The 23,613-nt window shown below is 39.8% G+C and overlaps 1 protein-coding gene across 1 annotated transcript in view; it reads left to right on the forward strand.

Moving 5' to 3' along the window:
• The window catches only part of LOC119652371 (lysosome membrane protein 2), an 81,254-nt gene that overhangs the window by 16,653 nt on the left and 40,988 nt on the right, over positions 1 to 23,613 (forward strand). The window contains exons 3-7 of the mRNA XM_038056468.1: positions 13,838 to 13,929; positions 14,024 to 14,187; positions 22,391 to 22,736; positions 22,958 to 23,256; positions 23,475 to 23,608. Of these exons, the coding sequence (XP_037912396.1) occupies positions 13,838 to 13,929; positions 14,024 to 14,187; positions 22,391 to 22,736; positions 22,958 to 23,256; positions 23,475 to 23,608 (1,035 nt within the window). The remainder of the gene's footprint in view (positions 1 to 13,837; positions 13,930 to 14,023; positions 14,188 to 22,390; positions 22,737 to 22,957; positions 23,257 to 23,474; positions 23,609 to 23,613) is intronic.

The following is a 23,613-nucleotide window of genomic DNA, read 5'->3' on the forward strand; positions in this document are numbered from 1 at the left end:
GGATACTTACTTCTAGATTATTCTAATTATCGCATCTTCTTATACAACAACATTCGCTGTATGAGTTTAGGAAATTTCCAGTAGTTGATTTTTATGGTATCCTGTCTTGGATGATTGAGAACACACCCTTCCATTCGATGAATTGAATTTAAAGTATGTCTAATCTAAATCTATTTGCTCTGTGTCTTACTGTCCTCTATTCTTTTGCGATAGCTCCTTCACCGCAACGGACACTTACTCCAGGGCGTCTCCGCTTCCTAGGAAGAGCAGCAGTCTTGATGCGGGGATATACCCATAACAAGACATAATGTGCAAAATATATCGCTAATGATTTGCGATATTCTTTTTCTTGCGTACAACCCTACACTCATTAGCAAAAGCCTCTTATTAAGGAAGGGAGCCTGTCATTAGAAATCAACCATATAAGCGTAGATACCAGAAGTTTGTTTGTTAAGCTTCGCTCGAGTTGAAAGGAGTTTCCTTCGAGTCTGTTGGCACTGGGTGGAACTCTGCCTATCCCATCTCTTTCAGGCCAACAAGGAACCTTTGGCCATGTAAGGTTGTCCCTCACTGCAGAATGCGGGGTAGCAAATCAACAGAACTGCTCGTAATCGTTGGCGGTTTACTGAAATGTATTCCAATTTCCTCCAGTATTTCCCGATTACTCTGAATTATGTGCTTCTAAATCATCTACCGCGTCTTCCACATTTTGATTAATATTGGAGTGCGAGTGGAGGGGATTGAAACATATTTATGAAAAACAGTCACCTCATTCATACACTCCCCGTGAAAAACTTGCTGAATCTTTCAAGACTATAAGATTTCCAAAACAAACTTTTCTTTCTATATCTTTTCTCCCATTACTTAACTATTCAGATGGGTTTTAATGACTAAGGTGATTGGACGATGTTAAGAGACCATCCTATGTGTCCGCAATCGGCTAAGAGGAGAAGTTACCCTAAAAACCTAAAAATTTGGCGATATTCACTCGCTAAGATTGGTCTGAACATCGAAGTCGATGGCATTTTATAGAACCAAATGGCGAAACTGAACACGACTGGTCGACCTCGCTTGCTAGCGGCGACATCCGGTCACGATAACAAATCCCTCTGCCACCAGAGACCTACCGCTACAACAGCCTGGCGCTCTAACTACTTGGGCCATCCGGACATCATTCAACACAGTTCAACATTTAATTTAATTAACGTGCTGTTCTCGATGCTTGGAAATTGTTCAAATCATTTAATCAATTTCAATTTTTTTCCTCTTCCACCTTTGCTCTGTCAAGTAGGCCGGTTCGTCTTGATCTATTATGTCAAGCTCATTCGAGTTTACTCGAGAGGTTCTCAAATCAATGCAACTCCTCATCTATAGTAAATGTGCTCATTTTAGACCTGACCGTAGCTCGTTACGTCACTGGTCCAATGGTTCCATTACCGCGAAACGCCATACAGTTTTATTGGCAGACGGTCAGCATTCAGAGCCATGAAGAGCAACAGAGCAAGCGGGACTGCAGTAAATTTTGGATTTGAGACGTTCTAATACGTCGATCACAAGAAACGCCAGTTCTGAGACACCATTTCATCCAAGTTGGCCTGATCCGTGAAGTGATTTCATAGCCCATTTAATCTTGGCAGTTTGCGTAAAACGGATTTGCTATCAGTGATGATGAGAAAATGGTGACGCCTTATGAGCGATCTGCGTCTTTCTATTCCCTCTCCTCTTTCTTACCTCCATAACATGTGTTGCCAACTACTTTCACCCACATAACCAGAAGATCACGCACAATGGCGCACAAGCCTTGAGGTCAGCTGATAACCTGACCAAACTTCCTGCAGTCGATCCTCTTGGGGTTCATGAAAGATTTGCCGACCACTACAGCTAGATTCACTCTGAAATGTATCCAACTGTGATGGAAGATCTCTCCAGCTCTACACCCTAAAAGCCCCATTGTATGCTTGTAGGGTGATATCAAGAACCTCCTTTCAATCGCCGCCGTTTTCAGCGCTGGAGAAATGAAAGGCAGGTATATTGCCCCTGTTAGACACTGATAGATTTTTTTTGTTAATAATAAAATCAAACCTGGACACACCTCATTTATGATTTCCGTCCTGTCCCAAATCGTATGCCTTGGATTGGCGTTGATATTAACGGGTTGACCTTCTTTGCTGCGATCGTGGATGTCAAATGCTATGTTTCCTCTGGTGAAGCTGCCCGGCCGTGTGCCATGAAAGTTAAGGAGATATACACGTTCTCTACTCTCGCTTGCTCTAGCTTAACCACGGTTAGGTCTTCCTGGCGGGTACAAATACTTTAGTTTTCTCCCAATCAATGTCTCTTGTGCTGTGGAATAAATTGTAATATTTACTTTGAAGCCTTTTGATGGTTCGAGCTTCTCAGATCCAAAACTTCTATATTGGTGCGACGTCGATGTTCTCTAGGAAGAAGACCAGCAGATTGGCGGAGGAGCATATTGCTTGCTGTAGATTTTTCTGCGCTACTCTCTGCATGATATGTTTGCGTGAAGGGTTCGTCAGTCCCCATCGGGCCGTCGACCGTCATCTTTTCCAATAGCTCGTTGGCGGCGTCGACTGGATCCATGCTATAGTCCGGTTTTCCAGAGCACTTTTATTTTTGTGTTCTTTGTTCCGAACCGCGCTTTATAATCCACCTATTCCAGTGCCTCCAGGTAGTATCCATTTATGTGCAGGAGAAAAGGTAAGCTGTGTGTGGTTTTGCAGACGCAAGGATTGGACGAGCTTGTCGTTATCCATGTGGATCTTTGGTAAACAGATATAAGCAACTGGTCTCCTGGGAATCTCGTCGTATGGGATGACCTTGAACTTTCCGCTCGCTCAGGTGTTGCTGATTGTAGCGGCTTTCGAACCGAGAACACACCTGGAGAGTTGCTATGATATGGAAGTTGCAGACCACTTCGGCAAATTGTTGCTACGACTTTTCACTTGAGATCGATTGCGTTTGAAGGTGGTGGACTCATCAAATGCTGGTCTCACAGATGTTGTTTTTTATATTAGCAAGGTCCTTTTCATCCCGCTCGCCGAACTACCCGCCTCCTTGTTCTTCGCAATTTTGCTCAGTACAGTATTCTGGTACCGACCATTGAGCAGAACTTCAGCGTAATTCCGCTTCTTTGCTGGTTTCTGGTGGCTACCCTGGCTTATGGGGGAACCCCCCACGTATACGGTTTCGGGCTGGGAATATTATTACTGGAACTCGCTACAGCCAGCTAGACGACAGTGATTTCCAAAGTGGGAATTACTAGTCCGTTTGCCGCCTCGCTCGCGAAGGTCCCATTTTACGCAGCAATAAGTGTCTATCTCCATTTTTCAGGTTCAATGCTTGTCTGTTTGTCTGTCTGTATGTCTGTCTGTCTGTCTGTCACACGCACTTTTCTCAGAAGCGGCTATACCGATTGACACGAAATTTGGTAAGAAGGCGGAAACTGTGAACGCCCAGACATGCAGTGAGTGAAACCCTTCTACGTTGAGATTTTACATGTTCCCATATAAGTAAAAGGGGGGTGTAAACATTTTTTTCACCGAATATAGTTATGTACAGTATCAAATGAAAGGTTTCGATTTGTACTTTTCGAAGTCGGTATTAGTTTTGAAATTTGTTAGAAAGGCGGGGAGTGGGAGGGGTGGAAAGTGATGATTTCTTTAACGGACCCATTCTCAGAAAGTACCCAACCGAAAAATGGTGCCCAGGCCTCAAATAATCTCTATATCGATTTTCGTTCAAATTAAGTTAATAATAGTATATTACCATATTTTTGGGGAAATTGAGTAAAACCCTCTTTAAGTTCATCCCAGAATTATAACCGTTGGTAGCAGTATAAAATATAATATAAAGTTTATTATCCCCAAGTTTGATTAAAATCATATTATTAGTAACAAAGTTGCAGTGGTTCAAAGTTGACTTTATCGTGTAAATTTACTGCAACTAAATATCAATATCACACTAAAGCGGGTAGTCAGACATGCTTAATGCATATACATAACGGGCTACGTACAAATGGGATAGTTCTTCACTCAAATATACTCACAGAAGAAGCAAAATAAAACCTTTCATACCTGAAGCTCCCAGCTTCCGGTTTCCCGACTTGTTAAAGTTGTTCATTACCTGGCAAGAATGGAGACCTTTGCTTAAATAGATGCTTCATTCATATATGTGTCGTTAGCATTGTATGCCAACTATTTCGCTAATTAACACGCCAATATCACGAGGTGATATTGATAGGATAAACTTAGGAGAACTTAACTCTATAAAATTGATCGATTTTGATGGGAAATATCTTTGAAAATAACAAGTTCATTTCGAAGTGGGTTTAAAAAATGCCTAGCAAAGAATATATTGTGATTAGTATATACAGTTGCCAAAAAAATAGCAGTGTAGTCTTGTTAATCTTAATTGTAATATTTTTACTACAAAGTATTTATTTTTGTTTCCAATTGTATTGGGATGTATATTGAGTGTTGACTTGTACACAACAAAAAAATGTAAGCAATCAAACGCTTTCTAGGAAATGGCAGTTTAAATGGTTACTTTTGGTTTCCCGGTCGATGAAAATACTTTCCCGGTCGATGAAAATAATAGAGTGTTAAGATTTCTCTGCGGTTTCAACTTATATTTCGTCCATAAAATATATTTTTAATGAAAAAGTAAAAATGTTTTATTGACTCTGATTAGTTTTGAATTGAAAAATATTGTTATTACTACAATGATGGAACGTGGAAATGCACTGAAAGCCTGAAATTCGAAGTAGGAAGGGAGTAATGTCCCCTTTGTTAGTGAGGTGCTTAGCCCTGCTACAATGGGTTAAGCGCCTTTCATGACGGCAATCTAGCTAAAAGATGACCGGGATGTGGAAGCTATGGTTCAAATTGTTCGCCGAAGAAAGAACAACTCGAAAGCCGAAGAAAGAACAACTCGAAAGCTGGAAGTCCGAGAAAAGTCCTTTTGCTCAGTAAAAGGCAAGTAACAGCACGTTTACCGTTTGCCAAAACCCATTTTAGTTGGGAGACCGAGAAATGCAGAAACATTTTATAGTCTAATGAGTCCAAGATTGTTTTCTATGGTGGCAAAGGTACCCATATCTACGTAAGACGCCTACCTCAGTCCGTCTTTGACCCCAAATACACCGTAAAACCAGTTAAGCACGGCGGTTCAAGCATTATGGTGTGGGTTTGCTTTTACTTCTATGGTGTAGGCCCAATATATTTGATCAAATCAACGATGGACCAAAATGTTTATGCTTATATACTGGAAAACGGTCCTGGCCCTGACGAAATTCTGACAAAATGGGTCTTTGAGAGACAACGATCCAAAACACACGAGCAGAAAAGCAAAGAAGTGGTTCCAGAATGCCGTTAGTATTGCAAAACTCGACTATAACAACGGGCTTTGGCCCGCGGTACAAGAATCGTGGTGTGCCATCCCCGTGGACCGCTGTCAACGGCTTGTTGACTCAATGACCGATCGTTGTTAGGCCGTTATTAAAATAAAGGTCATTCAACTATGTATTGAGCATAATTTATGTTTTTTTAACTTACTTTACTTTTTTAAGTTTTTTTTAAGCAAAATGTTGATTCTTATTTTTCTTGAGCCCTCGTTTTTCGTACTGCTGACACCTTTCGATTTTTTTTGTATTTATTTTTGCTTTGAATACCATTCTGGGATAGTTTTTCTGTTATTTGAAAATAAAGAAGTAATAAAAGTTGAATGCCAAGTCACACTTACAATCATTTGAATTGCCGTCTAACACGCACTGCTATTACTTTCTTCGCAGCTATATATTTTATTTTTCTCAAAACCCCATTTTAGGGAAGACTGAAGATGAAAAAGACTATTGAACAAGTCGTTCTGAAATTTTGATGTGTTGTTTCAAATCGAATATGTCGTGATTTGATAAGGTTTTTTTTTGGTATTCCACAAACAATTTTCTTTTTGGCAAATAATAATTGTTGGCGCAAAAATGCATATTAGATCAGAGCCTTGAAGTGTGTTAGAGTACTTCATTCAAGACCGTAATAGTACACTGCAGTACACTGTAGGCAGGCAATGTGATCAGCATTGCGCTCAGCCGACATTATTACCCCAATTTGACTCAGGTCATCGCAGCTGAGTAGACTGGTGTTCGATATCCAGCCACGATAACAACTTTCTTTCATATTTTTCCAAGCTGCATGGAATACGTACATATTACAGTCAATGATATTATCCCCACCCTAAATGTACAAACTTCCTATTTCCGAATACTGTACATATACATGCACGTATATTAATTGAGCGTACCCATAATTCTCATTTACTTCGTGCACAAAAGCATTCATTTGTACATATATAGTACGCATATTAAATACGGCTGGTTTAATGTACAAATATATCTATCTTCATTAGACACTACCCGCAAACTTCATTAGCACGTATATACTATTATATATACCTACATAGACACCTGTCTGTTTGGAGTAATTGATATTCATATACAAATGACTAAAAAACTAAAACAAAATAATTCTCTGAGACCCCATTGTTACGAACTTACTTCGTTGTGGTGTTGACGAGTTGATATGGGATGATGACGTCATACACGCTGTAGAATGCACGAAATTCACAAAAAATGGCAAAGTTTCACCCCCTATTATTTTGCTAATGATAGTTGGATTTTCGTCAAACTTGACCAAATTGTTCATTATGTTATTCCTTATACCCATACTATTTTTTACTTCTGGAATGGACATAAGGAAAATGTGGAAATATAGTATTATTAATTTTATTTGTACAGATATCGGAACCGGATGTATTTTGAGGTCTAGATTTCATAGGGATGCACCACTGTGAATTTTTTCAGATTTTCCAGTTTGAGGGTCATATTTTGAGCCCTCACTCCTCTATGTTTCATCCGATATCAAATATGGAACTAGTTGCATATGACCACATTTTATGAAAAAAAATTTGGCACCCTTCGTTGACATGTATCGGGAGCCTCCCTTAAACTTATCACAAGCCGACTCGATTCTAATAAGGTTTTGTTTCACACAAAACCTTAAAAACAAATTGAAGGTCAATATTTCAGGGGACATTTGAGCCATTTTTCCGTAGCTGATAATATTTATGCATTTGTTATTCGATATCGACATCATGGGAAGAACGACCCGAGACGTTGTCAGCCAATAGAGCCTATTTCAGCTTACAAAAACTATTCCGTCTCACCATAGGGTCAAATCTCTTACTATACAAGACAATGATCTTGCCAGTCCTCATGTATTCCTCGGAGACTTGGGTTTTTAGCAAGAAACATTCCGAACTCTTGGCCGCGTTCGAGAGAAGAATCCTCCGAAAAATGTTTGGCCCCCTGCATGAGGATGGCCTACATAACAAAGAAATCTATGAGCGATACCATGACCGTCTGGTTGTGGATAAAATCCGGCTCAATAGGTTATGGGGGGCAGGTCACTTAATCTGTATGAATGAGAATGATTCAGCCCGGAAAGTCTGTAAGGACAATATCTATGGTAGAAAAAGAAGACGAGGCAGACCCTACCTGAGATGGAGTGATGGAGTGAGTTAGGACGCTAGACAGCTTTTAGGGATATCGAATTGGTTGACCTCGGCGCAAACCCGGGATATCTGGAGTTCCTTATTAAGGCAGATCTAGACCGGATATCGGTTGTTGCGCCGTTGATGATGATGATTTACTATTCGCTTTAGTGTGATACTGACATTTAAAGTCTTAGATTGCAGTAAGTTTGCGATACAACGAGCTACAACTTAGACCTGAGCCGTCGAAAAAACACACATACACACATAGAGGATACAACTGATAGCGTTAGAGAGTACTAATCGAGACCTTTCATTTGATATCCCACATGATTATGTATATTCAGTCCAAACAAATTTTACATCCGTCTTTTTCATGTCTGGAGACCCCCATCTCCTTAAAGTCGACGTAGGACGATATTACTCACGGTATGCCTGGGGATTTACAGTCTCCACCTTCCTGTCAAATTTCGAATCAATAGAAGCAACCGTTTCTGGAAATGTGTCTGTGACAACCCCATGTTCCACACAAAATCATGTTGGTTCCTATATGCCCAAAGATTTTTTTTTTAATTAATGTAGTTGTTTTCGTGGAAAAGAACGTGTTCCTGACAGGCAGATGGATAAAGGACAGTAAACCGATTTTAATAAGGTGTTGTTTTCCACAAAACCTTGAAAAGGTTAAATGTAAGGCTGTAAAAAGGCATTTCTAAGGCAGGAGGACGGTGTGATTTCAAATGCCACTTGATTTTTGTGATTTTACCCCAACCGTACCAGCTGCACCATTTGCCACTTTTTTCTTCAAGCTAGGATCAAACTCCCAAATACCGGGTGCCTCGAGCCAAGTTTCTCATAGCACCCCAAAAGGATAGAACATAACTAGTAGCGCAGTCCCTTTTAAGTCAGATATCAACAAACAAAACAAAGAATAGTCGTCATTACCACTTTTTTTTGCCGACGTAGCCAAAGTTTTCTGTTCAAGAGAAATACAACACGAGAAGAATATCTCGGCAAGCAACCTCTCTTTCGTTACTGAAATAAAGGAATATGTTAATGACAGCACTTCGTTCGCAATTCCATTCCAATCTATTTGGAGAGGGCAGAATATTAATCTAAGGTTGCAATATAAAAAATGCTGTAGGAATTCAAAAGCCCGATTAAGAAATTATAATTCCCCTTCACAATCTAAACGAGACCTTTCTCGTATTCTAACTTATTTTATGATAAATGCAGCTCTTCCTATTTTCCTCAAGTTCAAGTGCATTGCTGAATGTACAAAGAAATTCCCAAGCAATTTCAAGATCGACTGGTAGCCCTAGCATCTTAAGCGCCACTAGAACAGAAATAAATAATTACAACGATTGCAACCGACTGAAAGCTAACAGAGATTGATAAGTAAAGTTTTCACACCGTAATTAACATAGTTTTACACTGCAATTTATCGTTCTTCCATTGAACAATCCAATAAGTGATTTAATGACTTAACGATTGCTAATTTGTGCATTTTCCAGAGTCAATACGGTGAAGTATTTATTCTACAATTGTAGAAACAGCCTGCTTACGTACCGACTTCTGCACTTGCGTACAGCATGGAAACTGATCATTTTAACAGTACGACCTCAAGCAGATTGCCTTAATTTACATCAATTTATCTCAAGTGAGCAGATTAAAGTACGCTAGTATGTATGGATGGCTGTGCTTCACATAGTACTTTCAGTTTCATTGATCATCCTGTATTTAGACTTAAATTACTGCGGTTGGCACTTTGTTTACCGATGAATTTACATGTGGGGATTACAACTTTACACATGAGCATTATGTGTTTCATTATTTGTTGTTGACACTGGTTAACGACATGAATTGAATTTCTCTTCTTACGGAAACCTTCAAGAAAGTGCAAAGCCACACAATGTTGGTAGTGAAAATAACACAAACATTCGTGAGGAAGGTCAATGTCGCGATGTTGTCTGTCTATTTTTATCACTTTGCACTAGAAAGTGAACGCATTTGATAAGATAAAGTGCAAAGCTAGAACAATGGTACCTTCTGGTCTCGACTAGAAGATAAACGTAATTTACTGAAGCAACTGATATCGACCAATTATCTCGAAATCCATCACCGGAATATTCTTGCGTATTGACTGCCTGAGTTAGAAGAGCACATTCTTAAGATTTTGTGTAAAACAAAACCTGATTAAATTCGGTTTACTGTCTGTCTGTCTATCTGTTTTTTTTTTCATCGTTGGAATGTGGAAAGGTTCAAGACCTACTGCTGGCTCCTGCTATGCAGTTATGTGAGACTCCTACTCACTAAAACCACCTCCTTCTTCTTCCACTCTCCCCACGGGACTGCTAAAGCATTGCATCGCGGGGCTGGATCAGTTCTTAACTGTGACGCAACATTGTTCGCTCCCTTTCTTGTTTTCTTCGCAGTTCTTCACGCCTTAGCTGTTGATGAATCATTTTCAGCTCAAATACTACTTGATTCCAAGCCTCCGTTGATTCCAACATATACTCCACTATATTTTCAGGTGTTAAGCGTCTGTCTGCGATCGTCTCCAGCCTAGTTCGGTGTGATGTAAACCTTGGGCACTCAAATACATCATGCTCCTCATTGTCAGCCACGTTACCACATCTTGGGCAGCATCGTGACTCGTCGTGTCCAAATTGATGTAGATAAGCCCCGAGGTCCAACGGTCAGTTTGTGCTTCGTTCCATCTCTTTTGCCATTTTGCGATGAATTTCCACCGCGCTAGTTGCCTTCGAAGTACAATAGACTCCCCGATTGCATACATTTTGTCGTAGAGACGCCGACCTTCATCCGCCAAGATGTCTAGGGGGATTGTCCCTGCCAGTACATATGCTGCTTCTCCTGATGTTGTTCGATAAATACCGCATACTCGGAGTGCACTTAGTCGATACGCCATTCCTAGTTTTCCGCAGTTGTTGATTGATTGATTTGAAAGGTTGCCGAAACTGAAGCTGCGTAGAGTAGCACGGAACTAACTACCTTTGGAGACGACGTCGACTTTGTCTTGGTCCACCAATGTTCGGTAGTATCCTCGAGATCGTTGCAGCGATGGAAGACGCTTTGGTTGCAGCGCACTCAATGTGTTTTTTAAAGTTGAGCCTTTTGTCAATCATTACTCCCACATATTTAAGCGACTCTTGGGAGTAAATGGTTTTTTCACCAACTTTAATTTTCACCGTCGTGTCTTTCCTTCTTTTGCTGATTAGCACTAGTTCCATTTTATGTTAGACCGAACTGTTTCAACCAGGAATTGATCTTCCATATCGCTTCATTTTTGTAAATTTCGATCTCATCTAAACGTTTTGCAACTATTGTTACCCCGATATCGTCCGCAAAGCCAATAGTTGTCACGCCGTTAGGAAGGCGTAGCGTCAGCACTCCATTATACATAATTACCCACAGTAAGGGACCTAAGACAGACCCCTATGGTACGCCGAACGTCATTGGGAATAATTTCTGTCCATCGTCCGAGTCACAATATAATCTTCTTCCAATAAGAAATCCAACAACGATGAGTACAATGTACTTCGGAGCCTGTAGTTTAGTTAGAGCCTCTACGATTTTCGTCCACTTTGCAGTGTTAAATGCATTTTTTACATCGAGTGTCACCACTGCGCAACATTTCTCATCTTGTATTGCAGCACGGGCCAAGCCAGTCACCATGTTGATTGCATCGACGGTTGATCTGCCTTTACGAAACCCGAATTGCTTGTCGGATAGGCCTCCTTCCTTTTCCGCAACAGCGAGCGGCCTGTTGTATAATACTTGTTTAAATAGTTTACCAATGGTATTGACCAAACATATCGGTCGATATGAGGAGGGGTCACCCAATTGTTTACCTGGCTTCGGAATAAGTATCAACTTTTGCAGTTTCCATTGCTCGGGGAATTCTCCTTCTCTAAGGCATGCCGGAAAAACTTTGGCAAACACATCAGGTGCTGTCCTGGCTGCCACTTTCAGGGCGATATTTGGAATTCCATCTGGCCCTGGGGTCTTATTTTCAAGGAATTTCCTCGCTGCATCAAAAATTTCCTCTTCTACCACTACAGGAATTTCGTCGGGGTTTACATGGACTTTAGGCAGATTTGTGCAGTTCACATCCTCTGGGAAGAGAGTGCCCTCTGGGTGGTGGTGTGTGGGGAGCGCTTGCCTTTCAGTGATGACATTACAAATCTGTAGGCGCCACCCCATGGCCCCCTGAATTCCACAAGAAATTGAGATTTCGTCTTCGGAACGAGAGAGAGGCATCGCATGCCCTGTAAAGCTTTTTCTTGTACGCTTCCCGATAATAATGTGTCATCAACAAGTTCCTCCTTGAATATTTTTCCATCGAATTTGTTAGTTACCTAGCTCATCGTTTTTTTTGGGGGCTTCATATAATTCCTACGCGATAAGGGTGTCACTGACGAAGGTGAGGTCTACTATTTATTGTAATTCTCCCCTCCGGTATGCGCTGGCTCCCCCAGAGTTCGCAAGTACGACATTTAAACGCGAGAATGTCTCTAGCAGTATTTGCCCCCTTGTATTTGTTTTTCTGCTTCCCCAATCTCCTGCTCATGAGTTGAAATCGCCGGCAATTATTTTGGAGTGGTAGCGTCTGGCATCAATGGATAGTTTCTCAAGCAATGAAATGAATTCCTTCAGGGCTGCGTAACAACTTTAGATACATATAACTCCTATCTTGGCACGTGTAAATCCGTTCTCTGGATGTTTTTATCTTCTATAGCACGACTTCCGTAGCTCCATATTGCGGCTTTGCTGCTTTTGTCAGCTACCCATACTGCGCTATGTAGATTTTCATATCGTTCGCATACAATAGCTATGTCGACATTATTTTCGAACACGCTCTAAGAGAGCAGGTCTTGGGCCGCTCGACAGTGATTCAGATTTAGTTGCATAAACTTTATTTGTACTTATTTATGAACGCCTTTCTGAACACTGGGCATTTACTGCTTCCTGCAATGTGGGCGCTCGCGCTATTTTTCGACACAGAACACGCATTTGGGCTTTCCGTCGCAATCCTTCGCAAGATGGCCACTTGCGGCACAGACTAGATATGTCTTGTCAGCTGGTACAGGCTTTCGCAATGTGGCCGATCGTATAAGGTTCCAATTGGCCGAATTGAAAGTATTTCTCATGTCCAGGGTCACTACCACGCAATATTTACCCTTTCCGTGAATTTCTTCTTCTGCCAAACCAGTTAGAAATTTGGTGGTATCAATGGCTTCCCTGGCTTTCAACTACCAGGAGTAATCTATTGTAGATTACTATCTCGGTCTATAAGAGGTTGGTTCAACTGGAGGTTTACCAGCCTTAGAGAGTAGTACTAACTTTTGCGGCTTACATGCCGCAGGTGATATCCCCTCGGACATGCACGTTTCGAATAACTCAACGAACATGTCTGGTCTGTATTTTACGGCAAGCTTAAGGGCCCTATTCGGTAAGTGATTCATATCCGGAGTTTTCTGGTGTTCTTTTCTACCACAAATCTCCAGTAGCTCGTATCTGGTGAGTGGCGGTATTGCCATCACATTCAGAAGTCGCTGGAAGTTGTCAGTGTCCATCCCTTACTGGCGGAATAATTCCTGGATGATTTTTAACAAGTGGCGCGTGGTTAACGCGCTGTGCCCAATTCAGGGCCATATTTTTTTATTTCTGGTTTTCTATTGATGCTAAATTTCAACAAGTTTGTTAATCGAGCAATTATTCCAATTATATCCTATGTATAAATCTAGGAATATACGGCCTTGGAATATACCTTGTTTACATTTTCAACATATATTATTTGTCAACCTTGAAAGAACAAATTTTCATCATAGCCTTCATGCTGATATTTCATCACATTTTTGCATATATAAACGATTGCAATTTGTCACAGCTGAAAAAAATTTCATACATTCAGCCTCAGACGAACTATTTCCCCTTCCTGAATTTTATTTCTGGCTAGCTTATACATAGCTGTTAAATAAAGCCAAGAAAACAGGTGATTTCAGATCATTTCCACAGAAACTAAAAATGATTGAATTAATATAAAGCCAATTGGCTGAATATTGACGAGCGGTTGAAGATCGCTGACATTTTGCTGAAATGTATGAACCTGACATTGGTTTACTTAATCGATGATCCTTCATTTTGTTGTTTGTGGAAGTCGTTATTTAATATTTTAATTGGGTTAGGTGAACTGCCATATGCCGACAAAAGTACTTTTACTACTATTATTATTCACATTTTTTTTTACTTTCAGGCGCCTACAAATTCGCATTGCTCGGGATATCCTCCATCACGATAGGGATCTTAATATTCATGCTGAATCCATTACAGATGATTGTCGACGACGTATGTTTTTGAAAGATTGAAATCTTTTTCTAATGTTATAATAAGCCAGAAAGGTTAAGTCAGATTTTTCTTTTCTCATTTTCTTCTAAAACAGAAATTATCAGTGCACGAGGGGTCATTCCTTTTTGGACTATTCCAAAAACCTCCTCTAGACGTTTACATCAGTGTATACGTATTTAACATAACCAATTTGGATCGATTTCTTAGTGGAAAAGACAAGAAATTAAGATTGGACGAAGTTGGCCCATATGTATATCAGTGAGTATACTATTCATTTATTTTTTCGGATACTCAGTAGACACAAAACAAATTTTGGACAGACAGTTTTAAGCAGTTTCTACATCCAAAACCAAGTATAGAATAGTTGACAAACAATAGTTTTGGTAAACCTCTTGATTAAGGGTGTAAAATGACAATAACATAATCTAATCACTTCAGAATAAATTAAGCCTTGCTAGTTGGCGACGATAAGTACGAGACTCTTTAATCAAAGAGGCATCAATATGCCGATTTAGATACCAGCTATAATGAATGCTATTTCGTCGGATATTGCACCGTAAGCGCACAGGGGCCCTAATAGATTTAAACAACATAGATTTTTTTTTCTAGTAACTCTGAAGGTGTGTCTTGAAGTACAGCTGCTATGGCAATCATGACTTTTAGATATGAGTGCTGGTTGCGATATGTAGTCTGCATACCAATCTGGATGTTTATTTAGGTAACCTTTCTCCGCTCCGTAATTAGAACCATTTCAATTCTATACTCCGGGAATGCAATATCTCCGATTGTCTTGTTTGTGAGGATTTCAATCTCGTTGGTGGCTTGTGCTACGATAATCACTCCAATGTCATTTGCAACGGACCTTTGGGAACCTGTAACATCAAAATTCCATTATATATTCTTATCCACAAGAACAGACCGATGATAGATCCTTCTGGAGGTCACAGGTTGCCCGATACAGTTTAGGTTCATTGTCCAAATCGTTGCACAGTAACCTCTGCAGCGGGAATTCAATACTAATACCCACCAGGTATTTGGGAGTCTCTGATTTGACTTCGAGAATAACTAACACTCAAAATTTATAGATTTTTATTGCTGTGTAGTAGTAGTTCACTCTTCGCCTTGGCTATGGCGCTATGGCTCAACAAAATTGGGTTTTGGCTACGATTGATGCGTGTCCTGGCTTTAAGACAGACTTTGTGGCAATGTAAATTTCTGGACTCCATTCGATTGTCTGTTTGGTAAAAGTTCGATTGAAAGATTGGAACCGTGAACTCTTACGCATACAGTGAAGGACATCGTTCTTTGTCAAACTTAAGGGGCGGTCCAATCCATCCGTCATGGAGTGTAGAGTGCAGTAGTCCTAGGAAAATTCTTCTTCTTTTTCTTCAGCCTTTGCCTCGTTTACAAGCGGGGTCGGTTCGTTGTGATCAGTTTCGCCATTTGGTTCTATCAAATGTCTGATCTGAGTGCAATCTTGCGGCTTTTAATCCCCATCCAGAATATCAAAACATCGTTGTTTCGGCCTGCCTTTTGGTGGTTCACCATCGACTTTGATGTTCAGACCAAGTGGCAAGTGAATTCTCGTTAGGGTGAATTACGGGTGTTTAAATTTTACTGCGGATCCCCCTTAAGTTTATTCTAAAACAGTAAAATGCAATAATATAGGTTTTAATATGAAACAGCAGACTTCTGAGAAAAATGCGTGTAACACACAAACAGACCGACAGTAAACCTATTTTAATAAGGTTTTGTTTTCGCAAAAAGTTCAGGGTTTTTTTGAAAACAAAACCTTAAAACGAGGAGGGGGAAAGTGCAATTGGTCGTTTTCAAGTCTTGATTTTTTATGTAAAACTCTTTCCGTGAAACCTTTCTAATGCCGTTTGCACAATCTAGACTTGTACCTAAAATAAGGGGAACTTTCTTTTACCATAAATTTTGCTCTTTTTGTATCTTTCGAATGTAACGTGACTTGGGTCATTATGTTATTAGATAGATAATTTTGTCTAGAAGAAAAATACTTCTACTTAGAAGGAAATGCTGATGTTAAAGTCAACAAAAGTGGGACATATGGCAAAAGCTATAAGCTATAAGAACAAGACATGTTCCTTCAGTTGAAAAGTTTTAGAATTACATCTGGGACTACTTGAGGTACATTATCACTTATCTGTGAACTTTTGATCTTAACGGGAAATGCGATTAGAATAACTAATTTCACGATGATTTTGAATTTTTTAAAAAATTGAATAAGCGGGAGACAATGACTGGACACTTTAGGTGTGAATTGTTTTATGACTGTTCATGTAATGAATTTAGGAAAACACGCTTATATCAAGGAATGTTATTGCATTCTTTTCCTAGTGAAGTATTTACTAACTCAAGTAACATTCTTGATTTACCAAGAATTTATATTTAAATAGGAGGATGCGAAACTCTTAACTTTGTTGCTTACAATATTAGATTTCTGCAGTAATTTCCAGAATTGGTGTAACATTTGTTCTGAAAAGTGATGTTTTATATTTTGAGGTTGGAACCAGACCTACCATATTCAGTAGCCGATTTTGGTAGTATTTGCGTTATAAAGCCATCAGATCAATCCTATTCTCTATCTCCGCTTTCCTTGCAGATCTGCAGCAAACTATCTCATCGATAAGATGTTGAGGACCAAATTATTCCACCATTCTTGCCACTTTCTCAGTGACTCTTCCCTTACTGGATTTTGGAATTCTGTACCCACATATTTAAGGTGAATTCAGCCTTTTACACGCTGATTCTCTTGAGTTTGAGATTTACCTTACTCCGGTTATATATCATATATACCGATATGCTTGCGCTTCATCTCATAATGATTTTGAATCTAAAAGGTAAACTGAACCCTACCAGCCATGAGTGATCGGGGAGAATATTTTTGATTTCCTAAACAGTGAGGCGTTTTTCTTAATGATCGGTTATGAATTTGTGTAGTTCTGCCCAGTAGTTTATTGCGTCTTTTTTCGCACCAGGGTTTGGAAAAAAATACAATATAATACCAACTGCAGACCAACAAATGATCAATATTATTTTCGTTGTGTGGTGTTGGCAAATGTCCTTGTGGTTGATCGGCGTCAAACCATTCAACAGATAGTCGGCGATTGTCGCATAGGATCTACTTTTCATCTTACATCACTATTCTATGTAAAAGTGGATTAATTTTATTTCGCGTAAAGAGGGAAGTGCATGCTTCTAATCGGCGTATCTTCGGCGAATTGATTCAATTAGTGGGGAACCAGTTTATCCAACTTGTTTACCTTGTTTACCTTCCTGGACGCATCAACAGTTGAATAATGATCTGCGATATCTCGAACTGTTTGTCGGGGACTTTAATTGACTATCGTCAGTGGCTTCTTGAGAGGTCGGGCACGTGGCTTATTTTCAACCCTGACCGAAACTTTTCAAATTGGTGTCCTCTGGTTCGTCCACTGGCTGCTCCTTTTCCAAATGGCGTGTTAATATTCCTTATTGCCCCTGCCGCACTGTGTTTTAGTTTAAACCCATACAAAAAAATTGCCATTTTCTGGTTGCGATCCATTTTTCCTGTAATTGCTAACGATACACCTTGAAACAAACTGGCAAATGAAATGATTTATGAATTATATAAATAATAATAATGGTCGTTGGCGCAACAATCTATATTGGATCAGGGTCAGCATTGCACTCGCCCGAGATTATTACCCTGATTTGACTCAGGTACTCATTCACAGCGTGTCGACTGGTATCCGACGTCAAAACAGGATACAAATCCCCCGGCTACCAGTAAGATTTGAACCGTGATATTCCGTACGACAGCCTTGTGCTTAAACCACTCAGCTATCCGGACATGATTATATAAAGCATGCGATTTATTTGACATTTAACAGTCCTTTTGCTTAGCCTTTATCTACTTAATGCGATCACCATCCGCCACGTTCGAAAACGGCAATTTTATGCGCAATAGCCTAATATAAACATAATTTAAATATGCTTCGAAGCTGAACTTCATTTTCAGCCAGGTTATTCACAAAACGGATTGTAATAGCGTGCGCAGAACGAGAATCCCATTATATGGGGACTGATCCTTTAAGTGGCTCTTTAATTTATCAATCATGATGATTCCCAACGGATCACGAAAAAACAGATGACATAATATTTTTTGAAAAGCTCCAAGCCACCAACCGTTGTTGATATCTGGTTGAAATTATGGATTCTGATTGATAAATAAAAACTGAGGGGAAAATTGGTCCTGGCTACCTTGGAATATTCTCTTCCTTGTTTACTAATTAACATTCTAAGTATGCATACATATCCTTCTCCTTGTTTGTGTTCTTTGTTGATAGGTAGTTCTTTAGTCACAATCTTTACATTTTTACATTGTTCTTCTACCCTACGCAACCCTTAACCCTCTCACCTCTATTGACTTGCGCAGTCATAGTGACTTCAATGAATTAATCAAGTATTGGAGCGGCTGAACGGCCTAACCGATGAGTATAACTCGGGGAGTGTGGAAGGCCCTCCCTCGATTACCCAGCGCTTTCTCACTCTAGGCGCTCTTTCAATCACTGTATTCGCTACGGTTGCAAGCTGTTCACCGTACTACATCAGAAACGGGCATTCTTGGTAGCGGAGCCGCGTTTTCAACAGTTCCAATATTCAAGAAAGGCCCAAGTCTTCAACGTTTTCCGAGTGGCTCGGCCATAGCTCGCTCTCATTAAAGGTTCAATATCTAGTTAAAAAAAAAGTCGTTGACGTAATGAGGAAAAATGGCTGACGGTGAGTATTGATATTGGAAGGGAAAGAGGTTTCCACATTTCCCGTGGAGGCTGCTCTCCACAAGAAACCCTTTTTAGTTGTTAGTCTATTAATTTTCCTCTCTTTGGTTGGATGCGACTTTGCGCCCATTTCCAAATATCAACACCGAAACTCCTGGAAGATTCGACTAACTACTACCCTTTCTAGACTAGCGAAATTCGCAGTACCAATCGGCAGCGTCACTTCCAAATAGTGCGTCGGATGTGGCGGTAGAGATAATCTATCATTCTCTATCGATTGTTTAGTGGTCAAAGATGTTTCATCCTGCTTATGTGGAAGAAACAGACCATTCACGTCCTATAAAACTTCCTTTAAGATGAGTCTCAAATGAAACATCAAGCTCGAAGAAGCTACCTGAGAGGTGATGGCGCGAGTGTCAACCTTGGTGAAACTCGTTGTCCTTCCATCGGTGCAGGGATATGACCAGTTTTATACGATCGAGCTGGAAGCCGTTTTTTTGGTCATATGCCAACCGGAATTGTACTATACTTCTACCGCAGTGGCCAGTTATGCAACAACTCATTTTCCCATTACCGGTATATGCGAAGAAGTGAAAATATTAAAAAGCCTTCCCAAAGTTAAAATCTACATTCGTAGATTATGTAGTTGCGGATGGGAGATACTTTTCAGCGTTTAGCCTGCACGGCCTATACTTGCAAATGCTTCTGGAAGACAATCACCAATTGAACTTAAGGTCCAGGACAAATATGTTAGTGCTAAGACTTATGGTATGCGGGGCATGAAATGGAAGTGGCTCTGTTCTGTATGATCGAATAGGGATCAGGCAAAATAAGTAACATTAGAGGAGAAAAGATGTGTAATCCAAAACTATAATATGAAGTCAAGTGTATGGGGAGACTAACCGGAAAGCAGGCGAAAGGACTTATGTCACCTCTACCCAGCAACCCAACAGAACAGTTTAGAACTAGGGTCAGTTATTTTCCATAAATTTACCTTTCTGAACCCTAAGATCGGCCACAAGTTGAAATGCAATGTGACATATGTTAGCATAGGTTAACGTAGGAGAGCAGTAGCTGAAATTGTTTGTGAGAAGGTAGAGTGGAAGTTCAGGTGCAAAATGTTATGTTGATATATCCTTTCGTTTTAATTCTATAAGTATATTGCGAAGCGTATGTCTCACAATTTTTTTCTGATGCGCGGGGTGGTACATAAAATAATCTAATTAACTGATTTGATCCAAATTCTATTTGTAAACTTATGGTATAATTAGCGACTGCAGGCCTTTAAAATAAATAAAAATAGACAAATATTTTGAGTTTTGTAAATTTGGGGACAAGTTTTGCAAAAGAAACACAGCAAATATCGACTGCACCGTGGGTATGTTCAAAAGTTCATTAAATTGCCAAAATTGAGAATTTATGTTGAATTTGAGTGTGTGCAATAGATTTTTATCGGAGCTATAGAAAGATTAGACAATCTTGGCACAACTCCGCGCGATTCGCTCACGTTGCATTCTCACGCTGTAGCATTTGGACACTGCGCGCCGCCACTTCTCTGTAATTCATGGTTACATAAAATTTTAATTTTAATTGTAAGGAATCGATAAGGGAATTTATAAGATTTTAAGTCTATACTTTTATAGTTTAATTTTCGAAATCTAATTGGAATAATGAAAGCCGAAAAAATTGCAACAATATTCCTTTGAAGTTTTTGGATAAGCAATCCTTAAAAAAATGACGGAGAATTTACCGTTAAAGTCGAATTTTCTAATGAAAAATCTAAAAACTATAATTAAGGAACCCATGCGCAATTTTTGAATTGATTGGATTTGTTAGGGAGTTAATAGTTTGCAGTTTTCACGCAACGCAGGTCGCAGTCACTAATGAAAACTGCGGTATGAATACAAACCTTCGCAGCTTACAGACGCTCTAAAGCTGCGTCACGTCACTTCTTCGTTTCACCAAAGTTCATGGTGTGTCATTTCACCTCACAAAGCTACGTCTCAACTAGCGCCCGGCCTAACGTGCGTAGGGTCCCACATTGGGCGCCATTTGTAAAGAGCCGAAATTTTAGGGAGGACCAAAATTATTATCCTTTAATATAAACTTTTGAAAATTCCGCTTTGAGATAGGTGGGGAAATAAACATATATGTGGTTCTGAATCATAAAAATTTCGAATTTTTTACTTAAAATACAGTGACATTTCTCGGCCTGAGAAATCAGTGTCCACTAGGAAAAGAGAGTAAGTTGTTCCTCAAAATTAGCAAGATCTGTCATCAAGTAGTTGGAATGCTCAGAAGCTCCTCAAACGAAAATTGATTGCGCTGCTTCTTTCCGAAACTGTTTTTCACAGATTCAATCATCTGTCTGTTCTTTCTTTCCGCCATACCTTTTTTGGTGAAGAAAGTCCTGTAGCTCCTGGGAGATGTATTTCTTTCCGACGATAGATATAATGGCTACTCATTTTTTGCCAAATTTGTTTTTCATTGCTGTAACCTAATCTTTGATTGTATCGGCTATCTCTGAGCTACCTGACTTCACATTGCCCTGTTATACAGAATTCTAATGATTCAAGCAATGTTCTTAACAGAAGGGAAATATAACTCATCTATGTTTTTTTAGAAATTGGGGAGTTCTAAGTATGCATTAAATTGATTCCGGATCGGACCAAATGGAGAACAACTTGCTCCCACTCTTTATGGTCCACGGACTCCTCTTTTTGAGTTTAACACCCAAGGTTCAAAAAGTAAATGAGGGACGAAGACGGCTACGGTTTCGTACCAGGGTAGAGATGATTGATCAGACGCTGCCTCATCTCTGCTCTGGGAGCAGCGTGACCGAAGCGCCTCGCAGATGTTAAACGCTTCCTTTTATAATTCGCAAAACAAAATAATTCAAAAATAGGAGTCCGTGGACCATAAAGAGTGAGAGCAAGTTGCTTTCGATTTGGCCCCACCCGGCATCAAGTGGGTGCGAACTTAGCACTCCCCAATTCCTAAAAAAAGGTGTGTAACTCCGGCGAAGCTTTGCTGCGAACTGTGGGTGGATTTACGTTGAATATAATGCGAACTCTTCTCATCTATGTTCTAATTCTTCTGTTGAGTTTCCTACCTGAACCGCGTTTCTTTCCACCCCTCCATTTTTAGGAATTTTATCGAAGTTCATCTGACCTTCTGTCATCACATTCGGTATGAGAGAATATTACAGTATAGCCGAGCTTTTTCCGGAAGGATTTAGTTCCAATTTCCCTGATATGTCCTGCCCATGATCCAGCAAATTCACTGTCTATAGGATATCCTTCCACATCTTTTGTATGACTATATTCAAGTGTAATGTGCTCTTTCGAAACACCTTTTTCCATACCTTCTTATGCCATTAGATTCAGGCTAAGTAAGCTACCACCGAGGTAATGCATCCATTCGGTTTAGGCTCCTCCATTTTGAACTTTTATATTCTGGATTGTAATTCTCACTTTAGGCCTAGGATAAAAAAAAATGAAAAACATCTATTCATATACATTCAAGCATTAATGTCCCCTTTGCCGCCCCGGGGCCGCGCTTGATAGGGTATTTGACATCTCATTATGAAACATTATGACTGCCTATCAGAATGCAATTTAGTAATTCAGGATTTAAGATTAATTAATTCTCAACTGTTTTTATTTCCATTCACACAGAGAGTTCCTAGAAAATCGAAATGCAACATTTCATCCTAATATGACAGTAAGTTACCGACCAAAACGAAGAGTGAAATTTATTCGTGAAAAATCATGTGGCGATCCCAAAGAAGATATCGTGACAGTCCCTAACATACCTTATATGGGGGTGACTTCCGCAGCTTCAAAAATGGGTATACTCACGGCATTAGCTGTTCGAGCACTGAGTCGAACAGCAGGATCGCGAGTTATCCTGAACACTACAGTGGAAGATTATTTTTGGGGACACGAAGAACCTCTTGTTACTTTGGCATCAACTTTTTTGCCATCGGTTATCGATTTCCAGAAATTTGGATTACTGGACCGGGTAAGTAGGAATTTTTCCTTTTTTCCAAATTTATGTGAAATATGACGTCTATGAAAACTGGAATCCGAACAGCTCAGATTTATTTTGCGATATTTTACTTATGCTTAATAATTTTCAGTAGTAATTTGGAAACTTACCATTTTATCACGAGCATCATTAAAGTCGAGCAAGAATTATCATTTACTTGGATAATAATTGTTTATTTCTTCCTTTTCGTTCAGATGTTCGCCGAAGGTGACAACTTAGTTTCAATGAATTTGCCAGGTAGGAAGGAGCTCCTTGAGCGCGAACGACAAGAAGAGGAAGCAAGGCTCGCAGAAATAAAACGGAAGAAGGCAGAAGAATCAGTATCTGGCCGAGATGAGTATATTAATGAGGTCTATCAAGCTTTCTCTTACACGGAAGAATATGAAGAGGAGAAGGAAGTATATCGGCCTGTTGTTCGAGATTACTCAATTGAAACTTGGAACCATCGCAAGGGAATGAAGTTCTGGGGATATAGCGAAGACCACCCGGAAAAGTAAGTGTTTATTATAGTTTTCATTTGATACTGTTGTGTGCAACAATTACAATCCAATTAAGAACGTTTAAATGCACATTGTAATTACTATTTGTGGCAATGGTCCGTAAAGGGCTGACACTGAAGTTCTGATATTTTTTTCTACCAAACAACTCCCATTAAGAACATTTCACTGGTTCGGAAATCTTTCACCTAATGAACTTTCCTGTCTTCCACAGGAACACGGAATGTAACACTCTACGAGGAACATACGACGGAACACTATTCCCAAGAAACATTTCCAAGGGTGAAGTTTTCCGAGTTTATCGGAAAGCATTCTGTCGAACTTTACCAATTGTATTCTCACACTCAGGTGAG

This window comes from Hermetia illucens, chromosome 3 (genome assembly GCF_905115235.1).
Source record: "Hermetia illucens chromosome 3, iHerIll2.2.curated.20191125, whole genome shotgun sequence".
NCBI lineage: Eukaryota > Metazoa > Arthropoda > Insecta > Diptera > Stratiomyidae > Hermetia > Hermetia illucens.